The 26561-nt window shown below is 43.6% G+C and overlaps 1 protein-coding gene across 8 annotated transcripts in view; it reads left to right on the top strand.

The window, feature by feature from the left end:
- LOC137350609 (zinc finger protein 609-like) overlaps positions 1-26030 on the top strand; it is a 209871-nt gene extending 183841 nt beyond the window's left edge. For 5 of the 8 annotated variants that reach the window (XM_068015338.1, XM_068015334.1, XM_068015335.1 and 2 more), the window contains 6 exons: positions 7762-7905; positions 11581-11962; positions 15351-15526; positions 18558-18717; positions 20030-20120; positions 20279-26030. In XM_068015338.1, coding sequence (XP_067871439.1) covers positions 7762-7905; positions 11581-11962; positions 15351-15526; positions 18558-18717; positions 20030-20115 — 948 coding nt within the window. In that variant the 3' untranslated portion in view covers positions 20116-20120; positions 20279-26030. The remainder of the gene's footprint in view (positions 1-7761; positions 7906-11580; positions 11963-15350; positions 15527-18557; positions 18718-20029; positions 20121-20278) is intronic. The other 3 variants (XM_068015340.1, XM_068015339.1, XM_068015336.1) reach the window with 2 other exon arrangements.
- Positions 26031-26561: the final 531 nt, after the last annotated feature.

Genomic DNA, 26561 nt, shown 5'->3' with positions numbered 1-26561 from the left:
ACTGTAGAGCAGGAGAGTCTTATTCCTGATCCACCAGTGGACATAGATCCACCAGAGGCTGTGGTTCAGGTGCTAATAGTATCTAGTCAACTCACCATTCTGCTTCTTTATAATACAAAATGGAACCGATTCACCCTCAGACTTTAAGAGGCTGGGGACCTTACAGCTTCCCTTCATCTCACTTTTACGTTCCCTGTCCAGTGTAAAATAGCTAAAGAACAGGAAGATCACTAATTTGACCCTACGACTGTGGGGATTTACCTGATGTCAATTAGGTGGTAGTAGAGAAACTATAATTGTTCCCAGTGTTCCTGCACTAGAGGAAAGTTTCCTACTGATTACCGTCCATCACTAGATTAATTCCTAGGATGAGAGGGTTGTCCTGTGATGAGAGGCTGATCAAATTAGGCCTATTTTCTCTGCAGTTTAGAAGAATGAGAGGTGATCTCATTGAAACATGTAAGATTCTGAAGGAGCTTGACAGGGTAGACGCTGAGAGGTTGTTCCCCTAGCTGAGGAATCTGAAACAAGGGGGCACAGTCTCAGGATAAGGGTTGATCATTTAGGTCTAAGATGAGATATTTCTTCACTGAGGGTTGTGAATCTTTCGAATTATCTACCCCAGAGGGTTGTGGCTGCTCATCATTGAATATATTTAAGGCTAAGATGGACAGATTTTTGGTGTCTCAGGGAAACAAGGGATATGGGGAGCAGGCGGGAAAGCAGGGTTGAGGCAGAAGATCAGCTATGATCGTATTGAATGGCGAAGCAGGCTTGAGGAGCCGTGCAGTCTACTCCTGCTCCTATTTCTTAGGTTCTTATAACAAGCTTGAAAGTGTGTATAGCAACAGTTCAGCTGAGATGTCCCCACACTTGAATAGTCTGATGCTCTCTCTTAAAGCTTGCACATGAAGAATGGTTGCTTGGAAAATGACTCTTACCTGTACCTCAACATGAGTTTGCATCTTTGGGAGAGGAAGAGCAAAGTTTATTTTTACAAGGGAGGGTGCCATCAATTGCCTGTTACTCCAGGTCTTCCAGTACTCTTGGGAGAATTGACTGAAACCTGCAGTTATCAGGATGGATATTTCTGTCTTTAAATTATGTCACTGAAGCAAATATAGAAGATCAAGTTAATCACTCCTCCATAGGATCTGAAACTTGATCTCCATGCAGCCATTTAACCGTCATTTTATTTTGTGCTTTCCTGTCAATTGAAGACTCCAACCTGGATCACTGTCCATTTGGATGGTTTGGTAAAGGCTGACTGTTACGACCAGGTGAGATAGGGGTCTAGGGTTTCCCTCTCAGCCTTTGCCTGGTTTAACCGTAACAGGGTTTAATTTTAAAAACACAGTGTTTTAACTCCCCCCTCAGTGAATCCTTGTTTACCTCTTTCCAATTGTAAGGCAAAGAAATCAGACAGGTTTTCTTAGATTTAAACAAGAAAGGTGGAAGTTTATTAATCTTAAACTCTAATCCGGTTAACGACTGCGAATACGCGGCTCAACCAAGCTAGCATGCATACGCGATAACCACACATGCAGATAGAGACAGGAAAAGTAGAAGGAATAAAGGGGAAAAGTTTGAGGCAGTATCTGGTAATTATTTACAGTCCTTTGAGTTCATTGTGGAGAGAAGATAAGTACAAGCAAACACACATGCATCTCTCATTAATTGAGAAATCCTAACAGTTGTTACAGCCTGTCTTTTCTTGGTAGCAGTGCTGCTTTAAACTACCCTTTTTGGCATCCCAATAAACATGTGGTTTTTGGGGAAGTTTCTCAGTTTGCACATTTCCATGACTGCCTAGGGTGTCTTTGTTCTTTTTGAGGTCAGCAGGGGGAGGGTTAGATTTAATTAACCCTAAGGTGGAGTTCTGCTCCGGGCGGAGGCAGTGGGCGATTGCACCCTGAACACTCTTTCACTGCTTTGATGAGTCATGCAAGGGCTTTTCACTAATGGGGTGGCTAGTTCCCTTTCTTCCTGACTGTGGGGGTAGATTCTTAGCTAATCTTCCCTTTGTCCTCTGGGACACTCCTGTTTGCAGGTATTTGCCCAGGTTTTACTGCACTTCCCTATGGTACTTTGACTAGGTGAGGCATCACCCTCACAGTGTCTCTGCCCTCTTGAGGACTTTCTTTGTCTCTGCAGGTTCTTGTAAATGCTGTCAGCTCTGATGGGGTGCTCCTGGTGTCTGCATTTACATAGGAGGATATGGGGTCTAACTTTTCAAATATTTCGGAGTTGGCTGACCAGACAGTAGGGATTCCTCCCGGACTTCCTTTAATCTGCCCTCATGGTCCCTTTTTCCCCTTTCTTTTCTAACCTTTTGCCAGCCTTGTGCCTGCCTATCCTCTTTTGTTCTCAGCAGGGTCCCTTACAGTTCACCAGTTGTCTGCTGGAGGGTCTGCCAAACACTGATACAGGACTTAGGGGTGCAGATTTCACTGTAGGTTGGGGTTTACCCTCAACCTGGCACATGTGGCCACTCCGACAGTATTCTTCAAATAGTAGCAATCAGGGACTCCCTTTGCTTCACTTTCATACTGGGCAGGCTGTGCTAACTCTCTCAAAACTGGGTCAGCACGCAGAGCCTCAGCTAGGGAAGATCCATTTAACTCATTCCCTAGGTCTTCTAACTTTCCAAAGAAAGTCTCAGACAGACAGACTGACCTCATGGTCATCTGCCTGCAGTATTAATTCAGTCTCCTTTGGGGGAGCTGGTTTGGTCATGGTCTGATTCACTTTACATTCAGGGAAACTGCAGGGGACCATCTCCTGCCCTGTTTCTCTGACCTCCTGTGGTCTTTCTCTACTGAGGAAGCTACCACCTTCGTCCCCACCAGATCATTACCCAGGAGCAGGTCAACCCTGTCCACAGGCAAATTAGGGACAATCCCTACGGTCACCGGTCCCGAAACTAGGTCGCCCTCCAAGTGCACCCGATGTAAAGGTACAGGCATACACTACCCTCCAATACTATTCATACCATTCTCGTGTTTACTGCACCCTCTGGGGAGAAAGGGCAGGCCTTTTCCCAGTAAAAGGGATCTGGTGGCCCCTGTATCCCTGAGAATTACTATGGGCTTGCTTGCCACACTTGAGCGGTATGGGCTTACTCTCTCTTCAGACACAAAACCCTGATAACCTTCAGAAATCCTATTAAATTTTCCTGCACTTGCAGGATTAAGCTTCCTGGGTTTTTCTCTTACTGCAATTAAAGCCACAGCTTGTTCTGTGCTTTCCACCAGGATTCCTTCTCATTCACTGAGCGGGTGTGCCCTGATTAACCCTACAGTTTTTCCCTTTAGTTTCCAGCAGTCAGCTCTTAGATGCCCTGCTTTATTACAATGGAAGCATACAGGTCTCCGGGTCTCACTCCTACTTACATCATCTGTTTGGCTGGAGGAGGGCCGTGTGTCTCCTGCTTTTCTTTCCTTCCCAGGACTGCTTGGGCTTCTATCACCTTCCCATCCTTTGTCCTTTTTGGATTTGTGGGGGTGATTAAGAAAGGTTTTCCCCCGGGAAACTGACGTATAAATGAGAGCAAACTCATCAGCCAGCACTGCGGCTTGCCGGGCTCTATGAACCTTCTGTTCCTTTACAAGAATCTTTATGGAGAGTGGGAGAGAGTTTTTAAATTCCTTGAGCAAAATTACTTCTCTGATATTTTCATAGCTGAGCTGCACTTTAAGAGCTCTCTGCCACTGGCCAAAAGGCAGCTGCTTATTTCCCTCAAACTCCAGGTAAGTTTGATCAGCTTGCTTCTCAAGGGTTCTGAACTTTTGGTGATAGGCTTCCGGTACTAACTCTCATGGCCCAAGGATAGCATTTTTGGCAGTTCATAGTTTGATGAGCTCTCATCTGGCAACATGGAATAAACCTCATGGGCCTTTCTGGTTGGCTTGCTTTGTAGCAAGAGAGTCCAAGCCTCAGCTGGCTACTTGAACTGCCTTGCCAGTTTTTCAAAAGCCACAAAATACGATTCCACGTCTCCCTCATTTAATTTGGGATCAGTTGGGAAAGTTTTAACAATTCTGTACCCAACCCTGAATTACACTCCTCCATATTGGCCATGCTTTCACTGGGGTTACTCTGTTGTCTCCCCTTGTTAAGTCATCTCACTCTCTCTCTTCGCATTCCTTCTGGAAGGCTCTTTCTCTCTGTCTGTCTCTCTTTCCTCTAATTCAAGTTTCCTCTGTTCCAATTGTATCTTTGCTAACAATACCCTGTCGGAGTCTGCTTCTAACCCTGTTTCTGCTTCTTCAGATTCAAGGGAAAAATGATTGGCCATTAGTCTTGGGCGTTCAGACTTCCCAGCCTTGCCACTACAGTGATCCCACACTGTTCAGCAATTTTCCTCAACTCCTCCATAGACAGTGCTTTTAACTTATCCCAAGTTACTTCACCCTGGCTTGGGGAGCTACTAGCTTCAGTCGCAGACACAACCACAAGAGAACCTGTATTGAAATCAATTTGGCTTCCCACTTCCAATTTCTTCTTTGTCTGTGGCTCAAATTCAGGATGCTAGCCCACAAATTTCTGTTACGACCAGGTGAACTAGGGGTCTAGGGGTTCCCTCTCAGCCTTTGCCTGGTTTAACCATAACAGGGTTTAATTTTGAAAACACTGTTTTAGCTCCCCCTCAGTGAATCCTTGTTCACTGCTTTCCAATTGTAAGGCAAAGAAATCAGTTAGACAGGTTTTCTTAGATTTAAACAAGAAAGATGGAAGTTTATTAAATCTTAAACTCTAATCCGGTTAACGACTGCGAATACGCGACGCGACCACACTAACGTGCATACGCGATAAACACACGCAGGTAGAGACAGAAAAAGTAAAAAAGAATAAAGGGATAAAGTTTGAGGCAATATCTGGTAGTTATTTACGGTCCTTCGAGTTCATTGTGGAGTCTTTGGTTGCCGGTAAGTCATGTTGCTCGTTGGGGCCTAGTGCATGCTTCAACTTGTTTCGATGTAGGAGTCTTTTCTCTCCTGAGGTTTACGGGTCTTCATTGGGTCCAGAGGCTTGTGAGAAAGCGAGAGAGAGCCAGCCAGGAGAAAAGCTCTCTTGTTCCAGGTTCAGTTGCAATCTGACCAAACTGTCCTGTGAGCACAATTCCAAACTCCAAGTTGGCCAGCAGGTTAGTCATGTGACTACCTGTTTAAACATTCTGCCGTGTCTGTGGATTTCAAAGTTCTCGGTGGGTGGGTGGGTGTAGTGCTGTCTCCCACCCCGACCAGATGTGGATCACCATTGCCTAGTCCAATCTCTGTTAATTGAATCAGTGAGCAATTCCTTTGTCTGTCCAAGCACTGTCTCTTTGTATGCAAATGTCCTCCAGCCAAGTATCTGGTGATCTCTTGTAAAACAAGTCATTTCTTCACTCCAGCAACAGTTTAAAATTAATGTTCATATGACAAAATTAATATGCCTCATTCTTGGCAGGTGGGGGTCTTTATGACACTGACCTTACCTCATCAAACCCACAATGGACTGGACTTGAGACCTCACTCAAAGTTCCTTTCACAAATAAGGTTGGAATTCTCCCTGACACAGAATCTGTGATTCCTTTTCCATTCAATGCTTCGTTCTGGAAAGCACCCAGGTCCCATTGAGTGGATATAAAGAGGATACAATTCCCTTACACAGATGGAACCATGCGTATAAGAGAGTACAGTGGGTTCCTATTTACGTGAGACCCAAATTAATGAGGAAATACAGTTAAACTTAGATCACCTTTCCTGAACAGCAATCGATCTGGCCCTGATGCAGGTGTAAGCTTGGTAAAATAGCTGGGGAATGTCCCACAGCTACTCCAAGGCCACAGGGTGTAATCCTCCAGGAAAAGCATTAAATCATTCCTCTAAGTGAATAGCCACCACAGTTTTTAAAACCAGTCTCCAAAATGGATATCCGAAACATATTTTTACATGGAGTGCTCAGTAGGTTGTGGAATGCTTTACCACATGTGGTTAATGAAAAAGAGACTGGAACATTTGAATGGAAGTGGGTAGGTATTTGTAAACGATGAACAGATATGGGGAAATGGAATCATAGTAGATGAAACCCGCACAATGGGCTTGAAAATCCTCTTTCTGTGGTGTAATTTCTGTGATTCTCTAAGAATGCGGAATAAACTCCGCGCATTTATCAGGCACTGATTTAGCTTGGATTTGGTCTCAAATGAAGACGTACTGTTAGCAGGGCCATATTGCCCTTTGTAGCCTATTCTAGGATGGTAGATAATATGTAGAACAAAACAAAGTAAGAAGGTATTATTTTTGTTAGGTAAGGGTAGCAAGGATATGCAGAAAAGGCAGGTAAATGGAGTTGAGGTACAGATCAGCCATGATCTAATTAAAATGTTGGAGCAGACTTGAGGGGCTAAACGAACCTGTTTCAAAAAAGCAGGAAAAAATTGTTTTTGTATAGTGCCTTTCACGACCTTAGGATGTCCCAAAGTGCTTTACGGCCAATGAAGTACTTTTGAAGTGTGGTCACTGTTGTAATGCAGGAAACACAGCAGCCAATTTGCACACAGCAAGTTCCCACAAACAGCCATTTGATAATGACCAGACAATCTATTTTAGTGATGTTGGTTGAGGGTAAATTTTGGCCAGGACACCATGCTTTTCAAAATAGTGGATATGGCATCTTTTATATCTACCCGAGAGGGAAGACAAGGCCTTGGTTTAAGATCTCTTCCAAAAGACGACACCCCCTTAACAGGGCAGCATTCCCTCAGTATTGTAGTGTCAGCCTAAATTATAGGCTCAAGTCTTTGAACCCACAACCTCCTGACAGAGGTGAGAGTGCTACCACTGAGCCACAAGCAAATGCAGTTTATTTATTTATTTAGAGATACAGCACTGAAACAGGCCCTTCGGCCCACTGAGTCTGTGCCGACCATCAACCACCCATTTATACTAATCCTACATTCCTCCCACATTCCCCTACTTAGACTAGGGGCAATTTGTAACGGCCGATTTACCTACCAACCTGCAAGTCTTTGGCTATGGGAGGAAACCGGAGCACCCGGCGAAAACCCACGCCGACACAGAGAGAACTTGCAAACTCCACACAGGCAGTACCCAGAATTGAACCCGGGTCACTGGAGCTGTGAGGCTGCGGTGCTAACCACTGTGCAGCTGTGCCGCCCAGTTCATTAGGTCTTGTGCTGAGACTTGACAATGATTTTAATTCTTCAAATCCCTCTAAATTGAATTGATAATTTTTTTCCTAATTTGAAGGTAGGAGTGATGGGGTGATAAGGGAAAAAAAGCAGCAATCAAACTTCAGACTCCTAGTGGAACTGCTCTCCTCAAACTGGTCACAATTAGCTGGTGCTTTCACTGCTTTTTCTCCACAAGTCTGTCTTGTGGGGGGCTTTTGCCTCAGTGCCTTTTCCCAACTTTCTGGCCCTCGAGCTTGCTCACTATAAGAAGACGCAGTGCCTAACCCCCTTTTGACATACTAAATGCATGCGCATATTTAACTGAAGTTGTGTTTCAACTTCCCCTTCCTCACCCTCTGAGCAGCTCTTGCAAAGTAAATTGAGGTTTGCTGTATAGGAAGCCTTATATAAAGCACAGACTGGGAGAATGTGATGCTAGTGTACTCTTAAAGAAAAAGTCCTCAATATAACCACGTTATTGAAGAGTAGAGAATACCCGTACTGTATATAGAAGATCTTGGTTTGCAGACTCCTGGCTGCTACACCTGTGGTGTGTAATCTATCTGTTTTTGTATTTATAGCAGACTACAGAGATAGAACCCGATCCTAGCTCATTTACTCAGTACTGCAGTTCTTTACATCTTGTGCCGAGACACGGCAGTGACTTTAATTCTTCATCACTAAGGGGATTTTCAAGATGCCAGCTAATTCATTCCTGGAGAGAGGTGAGAGGCCGCTCCCAGTAGCCCATTCGGGAAATCCTAAAACATATTCTGTATTAGTTACTTATCCTGTGTGTGGTGAGAAGCACTCTTTTCAGCACGCACTTAGAGCTACGTGTGTCTCAGCGTTTGGTTTCTTGGTGCATTAGGGATTCTACATAATGAATTGTATTTTCACTTTATTCATGTTTTTCAGTGTGGTGTAGAAGTGTTTGGACAAAAGAAGCATCAGTGCTGCATTTAGGACCAGCAACTGACAATCCGTCTAGAACTAAATTAGATATCAGTATTGTATGCATCTAAAGTTGCACTGTTGGAGACGGATAAATTAAACAAAACTGTGCTAGAAACTCATTAGAGAGCTGAAAACATGTTACCTGAAGTACTCCAGGCAGGGCCAGAAATACTTTACACGTGCTTATCTAAATATGTGGCATATACTGTACTAACTGGAGAGCAGCGGAGGATGGAATTTATTCCATTAGAGAGGAAGAATTTGTTAAATTAGTTTTGCATTTTCTGGTACCCTGTTGAGTGTCTTTCCCTTAACTGAAGCCACATTCAGAAATCCGTTTTAAAGAGAATGTCGAGATGGTGACTCTCTACATCAGTACAGGAAGTTCAAGTTAGTTATGTTAGTTTAAAGCACAAATTTGACTTGATTCCACCATCATGCATTTCAGCTCTCTCCTACATCTTCCAGAGCCTGATCTGTTCTGCTGCAGTGGAATCAAGTTTAGGATTTAACACTTGGGATAGTGAATGATTAATGTAATACATAGAGCAGTGTTATTCCTGTTAATCTGCTGTGTTTCACCTGGAATAGGTTGTGACTTGTCTAATAAATAGAGCAGTGTTATATTTAATAATATTTAATTCCAATAATCGTGCAGTGGATCTGCGAATGTAATCCTTTGTCAAAAACAACATTACACATCAACTGTAGAGAGTGTCTTTGTGATAAATGTTATGAGGCACCACAGTATTATTGAAAATTGTGTTTTTAAATGTGTAGGTTAGATTAAAAAAGCAGATGTGAACGGGTGATTTATAATGAACACCATTCTCCCTTGGTTTAGGTAATACAATTGTCACTTTCTCATCTGTTTAAGAAAGATTAACTCTTCCTTAAATGTTAGTGAGTGCTCCCTTAAAGGCTGAGCCAGACCAGGTGATCCACAGTTTTGATCCCCAGCTGGGGCTGCGGTGGGGGGTGCTACTATTAGGCTTAGCATTCCTAAGTCAAGCCAAGGAAAGCAGCTGTGGTCTCTACTCCTTTTCATTACCTGCCAGGATCTGTTGGAAGTGTGGACCAACGGGTGAGAGCAGGCCTGGCTCTGGCTTAGCCCCATGGTCGAATAGCTCGAAGTTAGGGATCACATTATAAATGCTGTCCAGTTGCCATGGGACCGTATTCCAGCCAGCAATTAACCCTTTGAGCAGTAGAGGGGTAAAAAATAAACTTGAGACAGAGGAAAGAAACTAGCAGTACCAACAGGCTACTCCATGACATAGGCTGCCAGATTGTAGAGGCACTGATCAAATTATAAAGTGTTTGGGAGCTGGCTGATACCTACGAAGAGGGAGATACAGCCTCTACCCTAGACAGAGGAAAGTAACATCAACCCATATCATCTTCACCTAACATTCTGATTTGAGCAATGTAGAGGCCTGGGAACAGGCTGTCCCTCTGCCCCCTCAGTGGGAATGGGGCTGGGTTAAAGAGTAGGTGAGCCATATAGCAAGGAAGGCAGAAGCCTGTTTGCAAATAGACAGTTTTTAAAAATTTTGTGCTAACAGGCTGTGTCTGACAGAGAAGTGTAAGAATTAGGTTTCACTGGACACCATAATGACTAATAGCAAAAAGATTTTAAGGCCCCACACAGTAGAAATAATACTAGAGATACACTCAATTTAGATAATCTGGAACAACTCCGTGAAACTGATTTTCAGCATGCCTTGATTTGCAGCTTATGCAACGAGTCCCCTTCCTCTCTCGTTACGTCTAGTGCATGAAGGACTTCCTGCAGGGGTCGGGAAGGATTCCTTCTAAAGCACTTATGTCTGGTCTTGGAGATACCCCAGTAATTCCTGTGTACGTAAGAAAGTCCCAGTTAGAATTTCCTATGCTGAGAAACACTTTCCTAACCGCCTGTTGAGTTGGTCCACTCAGGATACATCTTGGGACTGAATGCTATCTGGAAGGGCAGTGTGTCTTTTTCTAGCTATATTCATTGAATAGGAAGCAGCTGTGGAACAGATGATATTATTTGAAAATATGTTGCAGTGCTTTCATATTATTTAGGCTCCTTTAGTTGTGGACAATACGTAGGAACAGATGAGAACAGCTGTTCTATCCCTATTTTGAACCTGATTGTTATTTCCCAAATGGCTCCCCCTCCCCTACAGAGTTATTTGAACTGTAAACTTCTCTACAATTCCAAGTCTGCTGTGTCAGTTATCATTGAGGAGGGCTGCAAGGTTTTCTGATATCAGAAATGCACAGGCGGAGATCTCAGCCGTTGTGTGAAATTCATGCTTGCTGATATTCTCCGGTACTGTTCCTGCTGGAGTTCATGGGGGTCAGTAGACAGAAACCTTTTTCCAGTAGTCCAGGGGGCACCCATGCCACTGTAAAAATAGATTGGCATGCCTATCTGCTGCCAACCATCTGAAACTGGTTCCTGGCTTCTGCGGGAGGGAACTCACAGGAACTTACCGCTCCCGAGACACTGTTGTGTTCCCCCACCCTTCGCCTCTGCCTCCTGTATAAGGGACCAATCCATACATTTTTTTTATTTAAAACAAAATCTTGCTTTTCCTCAGGGGTCCAGTCATAGTCTGGGACCCACATCGGCTCTTTTGGCAGCTTCTACATTTCATCTCATTGGGCGTGCCAGCTTCCAGTACTACAGTGGGACTTTTGCAGGCCATTCCCACCCTGTCTGCATCACTGGCCTTGTAAAGGGCTGTCAGAGGCTCTAAGCCTCAGAAGGTCAAGCGAGAGTTTCCGGCAGCGGTCAAGACCTAGTATATCCAGGTCCCAGCTTTACTCCAAGCCAGACTACTGTCAGAATTATGGCAGGTATCCGGCAGAACAGCCAAAGGAATTGCCACCCTGCCATCATTTGTCATTCGTGGCCAAGGTGATTCTTCCATTGCTCAGTATCTTACTTTGTGACATGACTGAGATCGGGAACTCAATTTGTGGTGAATCATGGGAATGAACTTGCAGTATATCATTGTGGTCAATACCAACAAATTACCCACTTTTCCTAGACAGCCATATTTTTCTTAATTTGGACAGCTACATCTGGCTAGATTGGAAAAAAAACAAACTCTCTCACTCTGCTGCCATCCAGCTCAAAGCTTAGCTACAGACTCAGGTTAACCCCTTAAGCAGCTTGATGTAACAATACCAAAGCTCTCAGTTACAGTCTGGGATTTTGTAAAGTTAGACTTTGACTTTAAGGGGAAGCTGAAACAAATTCTCATCTCTGCAATTCTTGCTATACGTGGCGATATACCTTAAGAAGACCCTGGCATTCCATACCTGTTTGCTTCACATGGTTTGACTTGGTGCTGGACAGTGTCCAGCAGGGTCTCGGTATTTGCGTCAGATTGCAATTTTTGATGTTGCTTAGACAGCATTGAGTCACTCAGGATTATATTTTGCAGGAATCTGAAAGCAGGCTGTGGTCTTATGTCTATCCTAACAAATATTCGGAGCAGCAAAAAGCAGAAGAGGAAAGGTGGAAAGAAGCAGAGCGAGACCGGAAGTTCAAAGAGGAAAGCTCATCTCGACTAAGAAGCAAAGAGATAGCAGTTAAAGAGGAAAGCAAAGACAGCATGTGCTTGGAGTCCCGTTCAACCTCACTGGAAGAGTGCCGTTCTGTTGGGAAAGATCCCAGATCAGGACTTCACATTCCTGTGTCCTCCTCGATGGTTCAGCATCCATCTTACATGCCATATGTCCATGGCTACCCTTATGGAAAGCCTTATGACTCTCCTCACCCGGGATTTCGAGGGGTGACGCCAATGATGATGCAGAATTATCCAGGTAAAGGCATAGGTTCATTTGTCACTGTCGAGTATCTGGGTGAGTCGTCAAGCCAACAACAGATTATTAAAATCCAGCCAATAAATTACCTCAACATCACTGCTTACCTAAACAACAGCAAACCAGTAGTATAGCTAGCAGTTGTTTGTTGATAATTAAGTGAGTGGAGGACTGTGGACAATAAGATCCATTTCATGAATGAGTGCCTTAATTGTTGATAAAAGTTGAATGAGAACTATTGGCCGATCCTAGGTTCTGAAGTTAAGCATCCATTTAAACTCTTTACTATTATTCATTCTGGGGGATGTGAGCCTCATTGGCAAGGCTGCCATTTATTGACCATCTCTAAATGCTCTGAGCAGATGATGGTGGGCCGCCACCTTGAACAGTTGTAGTGGTTTGATACAGCTGGCTTTAGAGAAAAGTTACAAGAGTCAGCCATGTGGGTGTGGGACTGGAGTCACGTATAGGCAAGACCAAGGTAAGGACAGCAGGTTTCCTTCCTTCCCTAAAAGACATTAATGAGCCTGTTAGGTTTTCATGACAATTCAACAGTTTGATTGTCACTTTTACTGATACCTATGTTTTTTTATTTATTGATTTTTATATGGTGGGATTTGAACTGTTGTTCTCTGGATTATCAGTCCAGGCCCCTGGTTACTAGCCCATTAATATAACCACTACGTCACTACCTCTTATCCCATTCTTAGAATTTCAGTGTTTGATTCAACAAACGTTGGTGCAGAAATGCCATACAGCTGAATGTTTTTAGCGGATTTTGTAGATGGTGTTTCGATGGCATGGTGTCACTTTATTGCATGTAGAGGCCCAACGTGGTACACCACAGCACAGTGGGAAGCAAAATTACAATCTCACATTGCAGAGTTCCTAACCTCAGCTGCATCATAGGAACATAGGAGCAGGAGTAGGCCATTCAGCCCATTGAGCCTGCTCCGCTATTCAATATGATCTTGGCTGATAATCCACTTCAATGCCTTTTTACCCACACTATCCTCATGTCCCCTTATGTCATTTGTATTTAGAAATTTGTCAATCTCTACTTTAAACATACTCAATGACTGAGCTTCCACAGTCCTTTGGGGAAGAGAATTCCAAAGATTCACGCCCTCTGAGTAAAGAAATTTCTCCTCATCTCTGTCCTAAATGGCTTCCCCCTTATTTTGAAATTGTGTCCCCTGGTTCTAGACTCCCCAACCAGGGGAAACATCTTAGCTGCATCTGCCCTGTCTATCCCTTTAAGTATTTTGTAGGTTTCAATGAGATCACCTCTCATTCTTCGAAACTCTCGAGAGTACAGGCTCAGTTTCCCCAATCTCTCTTCATAGGACAGTCCCGCCAGCCTGGGAACAAGTCTGGTAAACTATTATTGCACTCCCTCTATGGCAATAATATCCTTCCTAAAGTAAGGGGACCAAAACTGCACACAATACACGAAGTGCGGTCTAACCAAGGTTCTATACAATTGAAGCAAGACTTCACTACTCCTGTACTCAAATCCTCTTGCGATAAAGGCTAACTTACCATTAGCCTTCCTAATTGCTTGTTGCACCTGCATGTTAGCTTTGAGTGACTTATTGACAAGGGCACCCAGGTCCCTTTGTACATCTACATTTTCTAATCTCTTAAATAGTAAGAAATTCTCTGCACATCTGTGTCTTCTACCAAAGTGGATAATCTCACATCACTGTGGGGAGGTGCAGAGGCGAAAGAGTCAGAGTCATCATTGTAGTGGACTTTCAAGCAAATAAGAATATCAGATAGACTCTCAGAAATAAGAATGTAATAGAGTCAGATTTAGGGGTTCCATCCTTGCAGCAAAGGTTGAAGACATAGACCTGTGTCTTCCTCTGTTCCCTGTCAAATTGGCGGGAGAGTGGGTGGGTAAGAAAGAGCGCACTGTGAGAAGTCTCAACTTTTCACCCTATAAATTATTTGGATGAAGAAATAGAGAGTTTTATATCCAAGTTCTTAGATGATACAAAGTTAGGAGAGAGGATACTGAGTAGTGGAGATGGGAGCAAGAAGTCGCTAAGGGCCATAGTTTAAGTGAGTGGGCAAAGATGGAATTCAGTGTGGATGTGTGGAGCATCCACTTTGGGCCCAAGCAAGATAAGTCAGAATACTTTGTAAATGATGAGAAATGAGGGACTGTGGAGGAGTGAAGAGATTTGAAAGTCCAAGTATACATTAAGAGCTAGTAGACAGGTACAAAAAGTCATTAAGAAAGACTAATGGAATGTTGCCTTTATCTCAAAGAGACTGGAACACAAAAGGGGGGTAAGTTATCCTTCAGTTGTATGAAGCTTCGGTTCATACCCCATCTGGTGTACTCTGTTCAGTTCTGGACACTGCACCTCAGGAAGGATATATTGGCCTTTGAGGGAGTGCAATGCAGATTCACCAGAATGATACTGAGACATAGAAGATTAAAGGATGATTAATTAAGGTATTTAAATTGTTAAAAGGATTCGAGAGGCTAGATACAGAGAAATTATTTCCTCTGGGAACAGCAGTAGGTCATTCAGCCCCTTGATCCTGCTCCTCCATTCAGTTAAATCATGATTGATCTGTACCTCAGCTCCACTTACTCTCCATAGCTCCATATCCTTTAATACCCAGAGGAAATAGTGCAGGCTGGAGGGGCTGACTGGTCAACTTCGTTTCCCATGTTCCTAAGAGCACCACATCTGCAAGAAATAACTCAGGCAGAGCATGTGCATTATTTTCTGGCTAGACTACTTTCTAGACACTCTGGATCCAGGAAGACCCCATTGGCATCACATGATCTAAATACAGTCAAGTGTATAAGAGATCAATATGAAAACTCAGTTTAAAAAACAATTCAAAACAATAAATAAACTTTCTCCTCCCAAAAAGGAAGGTATTATAATAGTTTATGTGTGTACTGCTAGCTATACTGTACAATAAGAGACTTGGTTGATTAAATCTGTATTATCCGGGTTGATAGTTATACAGGAACATAGGACTAGGAGTAGTCCATTTAGCTTTGAGCCTGTTTCGCCACTCGGAGATCATGACTGATCTGCAACCTAACTCTCTCTCTATGCCCACCTTTGTCCCATATCCCTTAATACCTTTGGTTAACGAATATATCAATCTCAGTTTTGAAATTAACAATTGTTCTAGTATTAATTGACTCTTGCGGAAGAGAGTTCCAAACTTCTATCTCCCTTTGCATGTAAAAGTGTTTCCTAATTTCACTCTTGAAAGGTTATGAGGTATAGGCTGTAGTTAAGATCCTTGCTTTTATGCCGGTCTCACTTCAGATATGATTAGTTTACCTATATGGTTAGGTTTATGATTAATGCTTTTTCCTGATTGATTTAGATCATCTTCTGCTTTTCAGGGTCATACCTATCCTCGGGATTCTCTTTCTCACCTTATACGAATAAGGTTCCAGGGCATGATGACAGCGATCGAGCCCATGGGAGTCCTGGTGTGGGCAGCAAACAGAGCTCCGAATCCATGGCCTTAGATATCCTGCAGCAGCATGCCAGTCAGTACAAGAGCAGGTCACCAACAGTAAGTAAACCTGGCAGCAGAACAAAGGTCACCTCTATCTGCAGAGAATACTGCAGCCCATGTAATACCAGTAAGGACAACTCAACCAAATTAGCCCCTCATTCAGATCCTCTTTATAGACTGGATGAGATGCTTCCATTCTGCTTCAATGTAGAACCCGTATGATTCTCCAAGCCTTTGATGTATTGTGTGCTTCTGTATAAATTAGCATGATCAAGTTTGTTCCTAACTATCTAATGTTGATGGTGTTTAATCTGTGCTCTAATAGATGGCTCAAACTCTGACTCCTTTTCCATCAACTCTGGGTTCCTCATTCTTTCTCACTGTGGTCCTTGTCCATAGTCAGTGATCTTCAGTCATCTTCAACACCCACTTTGCTGTTGAATCCACTCTACATTCATCAAATTTCTTCAGATTGCATTCTCAGTACATACACTTCTTTTCTTTCAGTGACTGAATCTCAGCATCTTAATATCCTCTCTGTTCTTAAAGGGCAATAAAAATCTTGATCCCTTTCAAATTTTTGCAGTTTCTTCATTTCCTGAGTCCAACTGACATTTGCTGCCTCTTACCCTTGACGGCTTTACCGTGAGTCACTAGTAAACATTCTCACCATCCTGAATGCTGCTCACCTTCTCCATTTCTTAAAAATATCTCCAAGAAGCTCGATTTCTTCTTTTATGCTGAGCACTTCTCAGCAACCCTACATTCTCTATAAAATGATGATCTTTCCAATATTTCTTCCAAGACCCTTCTTGTGCTCCTGGACAAGATACAAGAAAGCTTATCATTTGATAGGTGACCCTTTCTCTCACCTCTAGCATCCAACCCCTCCCTTTTTCATAACCGTTCTTATTGCTCCTTACTACTTACTACATTGATCTGATTTTACCTTGCCCCCATTCTTAAGCTCCAAATAGGCTACCTTAAACACTCTCTCTCCACCCTACACCCTCAATGTGTTGAAATTTAGCCTTATTGCAGTCTTCTCTTAAGTCATTTTTTAGTGGCACCTATGGGACTCCATACCATCTCTATCTTTCAGTGTTCCTGCAATTCACAGGCTTTGGAAGCTAAGCTTGGTGTCATCTAGCAATTGTTACCTCATTTTTCTAGTCTTCGCACCACTTCAGTGTCCTGCAGTATGGTCCTTCACGTAGGTTTCTCAATTAAAAAGTAAATTCTGGATGCTTCATCAGCGTCTGTTATCTGAAGTTAGAGGGCAAGTTAATCTATAAAAGTAAATTAAATACTGATTTTTTTTCTTATATTCAACCGGTTTCCTAATCTGACTTGTCACATCTTGCTCTAGGTTATCATAGTAAGCCTGCTGTTCCTGCCTTTGTAACACAGGCTGTCTGGTAAAGAGATGAAGTTAAACATTCGTGCCCGGCTCATGTTATTGATGTACAAAATGTTAGCACTGATAGGAGTAGTAGGCTGGGTACTCTACTGATTATAAAACATACACCATTTTATTTGGACAGAGTTATTGATTTAATTAGCCAGAGATACTGCTTTTTTTGGCCAGAGTTGTTGCTTTTCATTTTATGTACAATTGGTGAAACTGTCAAAATCTCAATCTTGCCTCCACACTCAAATTGCCATTAATTCAGCCCTCTTACTATGAGAATACAGGGCTGGCTGGATATGTAGCTGTCTGAGAAAGGCGCAGTATTTGGCCACAGTCCTGCCATATGGTGAGATACTGCTGCAAGGGTATGTGTAGTAACATGGAAAGTACAAAACCAAACCGAGATCAGTCTAGAATCCCACTAGCTCCAAAATTGCCTTGGACTATGACATACTTTTATCTCTTTGTGACTTTGTTAAATCTTAAATTAGGGCAACTTGAACTGATATTTTAAAATTTTATTCAAAGTTATACTTAAAGGGGACTTGCACATTTCTGGAACTTGAGGTTTGAATCCAGCTCAGATTTGGTTGGCCAACTTTTTTATCTAGTCCAGAAGGCAATGCATTTTCTTGTGTTTAAAAAAAAAATAAATCTTGTTTGTCTTATGTATGTGAAAGCTGACCACAATGTTTTTGAAAGGTAGCAATGCTAGAAAGGACTTTGCAATTTTAGATGCTCAATCTGCCAGGTATAATGATTCAAAATGAAACTTGTTTGGGCCTTGTCAACCTGCTGCGTAGATCTACATTACTGAAATTCTCTGCAGTTTGGAATTAAACTAAGCTGGCCTGAGAAATGGAAGTGACATATGGGTTGCTGTTCTGAGGTGGGGTTAAGGCATATCATTGAGCCAGAAAGTGAGCTACACCTGGCTGTACTGCACCTGAGCTGTGAGGGTTCTATTCCCTGACACTGGCATCCCTCACTTTGCTGAAGATGAAGATCATTTCAAAAATACACTTTCAAACATACATTGAGCGATTTGGTGCTGTACAAGTGTATGGAACATTGTAATTTGTAATCACTTGTCCCATATCTGGGTGATTATTGCTGCTGCCCACCGTCACCTGATAGACACTGTTTGTAGGTAGCTGGTATGGGGCACGCAATTACCCTCCAGAGGTAAAGAAAGAATTTGACTTCATTTAGTGTCCTACCATGTCGCTGGCAATACCCTTCACAACTGATTGATTACTTCATGAATTGTGTTCCTATTTTTTTTTATCTTGGCAAGTGCAGTAATCATTTTCTGCATAGTAAGATTCCACAAGCAGCAACCAAGATGAATGACTAGTTAGCTTGTTTACCGGCCAGGACACCAAGCTGACTCCCTGCTCTACTTCAAATACTGCCATAAGATATTTTATGCCCACATAGACAGGTGGACAGGACCTCAATTTAACACCTCATTCAAAAGACAGCACCTCCACCAGTGCAGCACTCCCTCAGTACTGCACTAGACTATCAGCCTGGATAATTTGTTCAAGTCCTGGAGTGGGGCTTAAATCCACACCCTTCGCACTCTGAGGCAAGAGTGCTCCCAACTGAGGCAAACTGGAATTTGGCCAAGATGTGTGAGATATTAATGTGTACACTTCCTCTTTTTAAATATAGACGAGTGAGAAGCCTCCTCATGAAAGAGAACGAGGAGAGCGAGAAATTGATAAAGAGCGACCCCGTTCTTCACCATCCCAACGACAGATCGCTTCACATCACCATCTCGGGATGGGGTACCCATTGCTTCCAGGGCAATACGACCTCCCATACGCAACAGGTAGGAGTAAGAAGGAGAAACAGTACATTTCATGTGAAATAGTTAAATTTAGAATTAGTAAATGGAATGCAGTAATTCTGAGATATCAGTATGTGGGAAATGTTGTACCTAGAGCAGAAAGTCCATGGAGTGAATGAACGACTATATCTGCTTCACCTCCCCTTCATCCCAGACAAGCTCCAGACAAGTATTCAGTCCACTGCCAGGATTGTGATATATATTACAAGTCAGCATATCCTTGAGGTGAAGTCCATGAACGAAGAATGGTATCATCTCGTCATATTACTGTACAAAAGTACTGGTTATCAAATAGTAGTTTGTTCTACTAGAAGTTCATACAGTGAACATTCATGAAACGATTTGGCCCTTTGGGGTTTAATATAATTCAAAATAAATGGGAAATGATTTGGAGTTCCATTCTTAAAGTAGCTTATGAACCCAGTCATTCCCACAGAGTTGACACAGCACTAAATAATCATAGAAAAGGAGTCGGCCATTTAACCTGTCAAACGTGTTCCGCCATTCAATGAGATCATGGCTGATCTGGGACCTGAGTCCATATACCCACCTTTGCCCCATGTTCCTTAATACTTTTGGTTAACGGAAATCGTATCAAAGTATCAGTTCTTCCTTTATTGAAATTCATAGTTTGCATGATTTATGGTTGTTGCGTGCCATTGCTCCAATCATTATCCAATGCCATCCCTCTGATCGAAAGTGTTGGCCCATCAGAACTCGCTGCTCTGCTGCATGCACCTGCCAGTCTTCAGTTATCTTGGTATCTTCCTTCTCCTCAGTTCTCTGTTTAGCTTGGCTACCGACAATTCCAAAGTTACACGTGATGTGTGGCTCAGGTGATGTGCATATCAGAATAGAGATGAGGTATAGAAAGTGATGGACATTATGCATCTGTTGTGTTCCATGCTCAGTGTATTTAGACTATGTATTGAAACACCATGTAATTGGGAGAGTAGTGTCACATAAATGCGTATTTCCCCAGATCCTTCATAACACTTTATCCATCTGATTGATCTCCTGGTCTAATTTTGATGGACTGAGGGGGCCGCAGAGGAACTATTTTCTCCCTTGTTAACCCTGGGTTGTTCTCCTTTCTCGCCTGTCCCGGGAGATTACGTGGCAGGGTGAGGGAGTGAGGAGGGGGAAGGGAAGAAGTGTTCAATCATGATGCTCCAACCATCATGGTGTAGGGAAGGTTTAATGGACCAGCTGGTCTGTTCCTGCCCTCAATTTCAATTCAATTGCATTGTTGTCACTCTGTCTCTTCATCCACTGATTCTTTCCACTTTGCCAGGTCTTTCCTCTCCAGCCATTGTTGCAAGCCAACAGGCTGCAGCACAGGCTTCAGTGTCCACCCTGTTCCCACCAGCCAGAAGGTGAGAATGGTAAGAAAAATAATTTCTTATACTTTTCCTCTCCTTTGCATGTTTAGCGATCCCATTTTGCAGTCATTAGTGCTCACCTTACCTTGCACCATTGATCTATCTTTCCAGATTTTGAGAAAGACCCCATTGTTTCTCATCCCGTGTATTTTTTCTTCCAGGGAGTGAGAGGATGTGATCACTTTATTCAAAGTCATGTGACTGGATCACGTGAGGACGCTCTGCTTTTTCTTAAACATCAGTTCAATGGTGTTCCTGGTTCCTGCCATAAAGTCAGGCAGACTATTGTAATGTTTCTTCTGTGGGACACTGACTTTGGTAATGGAGACCTGATACCTATTATATATGTGTCTTGGTGGTTATGAGCAGGAAGGTCGACAGCCTGCCTTTCTCACTGTGTAGATATATCATAGAATACACCCTCATCTGTGTCACCCCCCCTCAAGGAAGAAGCTTTTAAGATTGACTGTATCGATGCTGTTGAGTTCACTGCTTTATGAGGGTACTGTAAAGCTGGACTGTACAGGGGTAATTCTGACTCATTACCTTGCACGCTCTTCAGTGACCTCGCCTGGATTGGAAGTGGCTAATTTGTAAGTGACTCAATCATTACTGACATCCTGACCTAATTGTGAAAGCTTTTTTTAAATGAACAGAGAATAACATTTGGGAATATTGATGCTCTTAACCTACCTTCTTGCTCCCTGCCCCCTGGCCAGTACACTTTTTAACTGAGAAGGTAGCCTGGGAGTCTTGGCCTGTCCTTGCCCTCTCAGCTCCAGCCAGTGCCTAATCCAGCAGCAAGAAGTATCTGTTGGAGAATGAGGTGCAGGAGCACCAGTGCCTCACCTCGCCCCTCTTTAGTAGAGCACAAAGCAAGTAGAAATGTTTCTTCTACGACTTGAGCACGACAACTGGTTCATTCCAGGGAGGGCACAGACTCGTCCTGGTTTGGTTTTGACACCGTACTAGAGTAGAAACTAGGTTTAACAAGTGTTCAGGGGCCTCTTAGACCTTCTGGACAATTTTAAGTTGTGCCTGGAGTTGATTCGACTGTTGAGGCAGTGCAAACGCAGCTGCCCAAGCTCTCTCAGGCAATCTATTTCTTTAATCCTCTTTTTGTGCTTCTTAAGATGAGGGATGTTGGTGCTGGGGAGTGGAACTCATTCCATTTGAGGCAGCCAGTGTTGTCAGCTATACCACAGCCAGCCTAAAAGTAAAGCTCTTCTGCTCTGCTCCAGCCTCGGAAGAGCAGAGCAATCCCCATTCCACCAGAATGGCTTTTTTTCCCCATTGCCCACAGCAGCTTCCTTTGGTCTCTCTGTGTCATTTCCAGCTCATGCACAGTTCGGAATGGTTTTGAACTGTTGGCCTCTGCCTACTGGGCACTCAATTGGTACTGACCACACTCATTTCTTATAGCAGGTGGAGGAGATTTTCAGCCATCAGTGTGGGCTGGATTTGTACCCAGGTCCCAGAGGTGAAAGGCCAGTGAAGCACATTACACCATCCAGTTCCACACTCTCTAAACGTTTATTAATCATGCAGAGAGGAGCCTTGTGCCTGTACTTAATCTGCCATATGCATAACCCATAAGTGCATATCCACAGCTTGTAGGAGAATAGCAGTTCAAATCGGGCAGCATAAATGGAGGCTATTCAGCTCGCACAGGTCTCAGGCTGGCTGCTGCAACATAAATGCAGTAATAGTGTTGCTGAGCCCCCATGCACCCTGGGCTCTGTAGAGCACAGATCATTTTCTGGGGTACAATCCAGAGCATATCTAGTTAGTCGCATTGAGGTCATTCTGATCACCCTTAAAATTCAGTCTGGTCCAGACAGAAGGCACTTAAAGATGGCCTGTCAGTTTCAACCCTTTGTGTTTTTTTTTTGGAGACTTTTGTTTTTAATTGAGTGTTAGTGTGTATCAGAACGCAGATCTTGCCCTCTTGTTACTCAGTCCCAGACCGAGTGATGCCATCAGGAACCATTGGCCCTCTTGTATACATATCCTTGGGTAGCAGGGATATGCTTGCTGCAGCACAAGAGAAAGAATTAGCACCCCAATCCTTTGAGAAATGTAAATAGTATCTTTTATAAATCAGGAGCAGTACCTGGCTATTACGCTAAACTTAGGATTCTGACAATGGCTGTAAATCACTTCATTTTCCTTTACAGGAAGCAGTTTTCAGGTATTCTGTATATAAATCATTTGAACCCCTTGATTAGATTCTAGCCTGTATCCCACTCAATTCCCATGCCCCTTTACTTCCTTTGGACAATTTTGAATTCTGTGAAATGTTTGTTCTGTTTGGACTGTGTTTGTTGTGTAACACCCCTCCCCCAGAGTAATGGGAATGTGTGAGCAGTCTCAGATTGAATCATGTGTCTAACTCCAGTGGATGGCCGATGGTCTGATTAGCCATCACACAACTCGTCCAAAGTGGATCAGCTGTCATTGCAGCAAGCTAAATTTCTGCCACTAGATGTCGTCTTTGCTGTCTTCTTTACAGAGCATGCTAGAGACACCCAGGGGCAGATCATCATTACTGCACCAACATTATCTCCACTTCAAAACCTTGTATCCAGTATTAGAATATTGGGCACAGGTGCCTGAATGGACTAGCTTCTGAATTCTCGAGAGTGTGTAATTACTGCATGCTTTTGCAGTCAGCCGTTTTCAAACTTGAGGTTGCAGTTTGCTCAGAATAATGTTTAGGAAGTATTGCACCTTTTGGCAAAATAACTGGTATAAATTATTGCTCCTTGGAGAGATTATGGAGAGATTTTGTGGGGGGGGGGGGGTGTTGTAGGGTGTAACCCCAGCATGGCATGACCAATCTTCTAATTTATTGGTGTGACTGGGCAATCTCTAATCAGCGTGCGTTACATCTCGCACTACCACCTTGAGGCAGCTCCTGTCGTTTGGCTATGGGGAGGGGGTAACCTTTTAATTGTGGTTTCCTAACAAAAGGAGTTAAGTTTTGGAGGCTGAAGTTGATGTTGAAACGCCGGCGAATGTTTCAGCATTGGTACTTGAGGTTTTTCACTCAACTGACAAAGTATGGCCGATGAGTTTGGCTTCAAGACGTGCCCAGCCCATGCGTGGCTCAGTTTGGGGACAGCTATGGAAATGAGGGCATCTTCGGCCTTGCCTGGCACTGAACTGGGTGCCACAGTGCACATAAAGGGACATCGCAACCTAATCTGCTTCACCTTGTAATAGAGTGTTAGAGTGGTCAACAAAGGTTTAAAAAAATACTGTTGAGCTGTTAAAAAAAAAAGCAATTTGTTTTTACTGTTGTTGAATGGGTTCTAGGTGTTTCTCCCTCTCACTTTGATGTGTTTGTGTCATCAATTTTACGCATTCTCGCAGCCATTTTTTTAGGATCCTATGAGGCACCCCCCTCCCCTCTATCTCGAGATAGTTCTCACCCTTCTGTCTCCAGCAGTGTGTATTGTACTCGTCCCTCTTGTGTGCAGAACCTCATTACTGCTGCCAGGTGCTGTTTGCTGTAAATATTGTACAGAGAAACTATTGTAAAATGTTTTCTTTCTTTTAAAAGAAGAAAAGTCCTAGATCCTGATTTCCAGAGTTCTTTTTGTTGGTGAAGTTGTTTCCAAAATCCTAATTATGTGATCATCTACCTTCTTGAACACTGCTGTTAGGCTGGTGAATTCTACGGTGTTAATGGGCCCTATAAGAACCCTTCCCCTTCGAAATGTGTAGTTTTTAATGCAGAGGTAAAATTCAGTAGCTTCCCGTTACAAATATCTCCACTGTGCCTGACTGCGCCCTTGTCACTCCTACTGTGTAAAATACCCAGAGCTTCACGTTCATTCTCATTGTACAGAATTCCTGATGCAGACCCTGATCCCTTTTCCAAGGATCGCAGCCTGTTGTATCAAGTCGCTTCCACTGTGCTGAAATCAAGTGCTGGTTCTGAAAACCGCTTTGCCACAAACTCGTCACGGCCTCAGTTCCCGCCCCCGCTGACCTTTGCCACTCCCTCCCCCGCAGGCCAGTGCATGTGACTGTCAGCCAGCGATAACCACTTAAACATACAATTCCGATTCTGCACTGCTGCTTGTGATTTCCTGTTTACAGGTAAACACTGGGCATGGGGCGGGAAATGCAAGCTGGCACTTACCCTTCTGGTTCATCGAATTCTCCGTCTTAAAGCTGGCATTCGATTGAAACAAAAACCAAACGATCCTCACTCCCTCTGATGCTGCAAGCCGAATAGCAGATCGACACTGGCATTTCCAACAAGCTACAATCTGTCACCATCTGTGCAGGATGGGCACAAAAGGTTTCCCAGGCCAGGTTGAGTGGCTGCGCTCATGGACGAGTTGCTCGGGTTTGCTCCTCACCTGGTCAGGGAGTGGCAGGAGAAATGAGGTGTACATTTGAATAGGCTGGAGTTAGTGAATGACCTTGGGGTAGGGTGTGGGGCCCAATCTAAATTACATGGGATTAAGAGGGGCAACGTGAGACAGACTGGCGCCTCTGCCAATATCTGAGCACGCACACATCGCCCAGGATTCTGTTTCCAGACTGGTTTTTACACATCCAGAATCTCCACATGCTCTCTTTGGAAGCACTGTCTGTCTGTTATGTTGCCTTTCTCAGCAGGGAGGATTTGACAGTGCGCTTCACTTCTCCGCACACCTTTCTGTCGGATGGGAGGGGTCCAGCTGAGCTATATCTCCCACTCTTGATGGATGAGCTCCACTCTCTTGCACTGTTTGATCACTCAGCCCTAGATCAGACATGCCTGGAGCCCCCACCCCACCCCCTTCCACTCCTCCTTGTCTGGGCAGTGACCTGTTCAGGAATTCAAACCTGGGTTGTCTGGGTGTGAATCCAGTGGATCTATCACAGGAAACCACAGATACCCTTGTGCCCTCCCCCCCCCCCCAATTTCTGGGTCTGTTCCTGTAAACAGGATTTCAAACTTTTCAGTATAAAGGCGTACACTGTTGGGCAGTTACAAACTCCAGTTCCCTGAATTCTGTTTATTATTTGAAAACCCAACTTTGAATTGCGTGCCATGAACCATTAATGACAACACAGACTAGACCTGCAGTCAGGACAATAACAGATTTCCAACAGCCAGTGTCTGTGGGGTTTTACCTGTTGCTATCAGAAGGGTGTCTGGTGTCAGGCTGCCTCAGTTCTCCAGCTCCTTTTGCACCAAGAGCTGGCTTGATTCTGCTCCAGGTCACTGCAGATATGGAGCCTGAGTGGAGCTTTGGCCCATTAGCATCAATAGCCAGAAGTGTTGCTTTGGGTAGAAAAGGTAATGTTTACACTACTCACAGTGGGGCAGCTCCATTCATAACACGGTAATTCCAAACCATTCTCTTTATTGTTACAACAGACCCAAAGGAGTAGAGTTATTTCAGCTAGACATTCACATGGTGCAATATGCAGGAATCAGGAGGACATTCCCTGCCACGGAGGGTGAGTGCCTGGGCCAGAGTTTGTGTCCTAGCGGAGGGTGCAGTCCCAGTTTTGCTTTGTCTGCCACCGGTTTAGATTTGAGCCCATCTTTCATGTATTGCTGTGGTACACTGACTCGCTGTCCCTGGTCTTCACCAGTCACCACAGAGGGGAAAGCTGGCTGTTCTTGTACTTCATTTGTCCTGTACTATAGTTTCCTGACCCCAATCCCTCCCCTGTGAATGTAGCTGTGCGTGAGACTGACAGAGCCTCACCGGTACTTGAAGTGTAGACGTTTACAACATATTATTTTTGTTGCTGCGTTGGATTGGTTTCCTGATACGTAAAATGAAAGCTCTTACTGGTGTATCTCATGTAAAGTGTATATTAAGGAGTTCTTTTTTATACAGTACTGTACCTTGCCTTGTGCATTTAGGCAAAAAAAAAGTAATAAATCTTTTTATGAGACAATCACAATCCCTCTGGTTTCGTCTCTTTCTTCCGATAAGTTATTTTGAGGATCGGTGAATGTTTACAGAGCTCTCATTGCAATATTGTGGCTCGATTCTGGTGGATTTTGGAGGTAAGACCAGGCTGCACAGACTGATAGTATTGTAGAACTACCAGTAAATTCTTATTAATTGTAGCTTCATAACTCCAACAACTCCCTCTATTACATCAGATGGCAGTCATAGCTCAGTGGGTAGAACTCTTGCCTCTGAATCAGGAGATCATGGATTCAAGTCTCACTCAAGACACTCCAGTGCAGCACTGAGGGAATTCGACACTCTTGGTGGCGTCATCCGGGTCAGAAGTAAATCTAAGACCTGTTGCATTCTCTTTACATAAACGATTCCCAGGGGAGAAAAAGCAGGGGTGTTTTTCCAGTGACCTGGCCAACATTTATTCCTCACTAAGCACTACTACAAACAGATTATCTGGTCATTTGCCTCATTGAGGAGGACCTTGCTGTGCTTATGCTGACTAACCAGTGTTGGT

The sequence above is a fragment of the Heterodontus francisci genome, chromosome 35 (genome assembly GCF_036365525.1).
Source record: "Heterodontus francisci isolate sHetFra1 chromosome 35, sHetFra1.hap1, whole genome shotgun sequence".
NCBI lineage: Eukaryota > Metazoa > Chordata > Chondrichthyes > Heterodontiformes > Heterodontidae > Heterodontus > Heterodontus francisci.
This window is presented reverse-complemented; position numbering and strand designations above follow the sequence as displayed.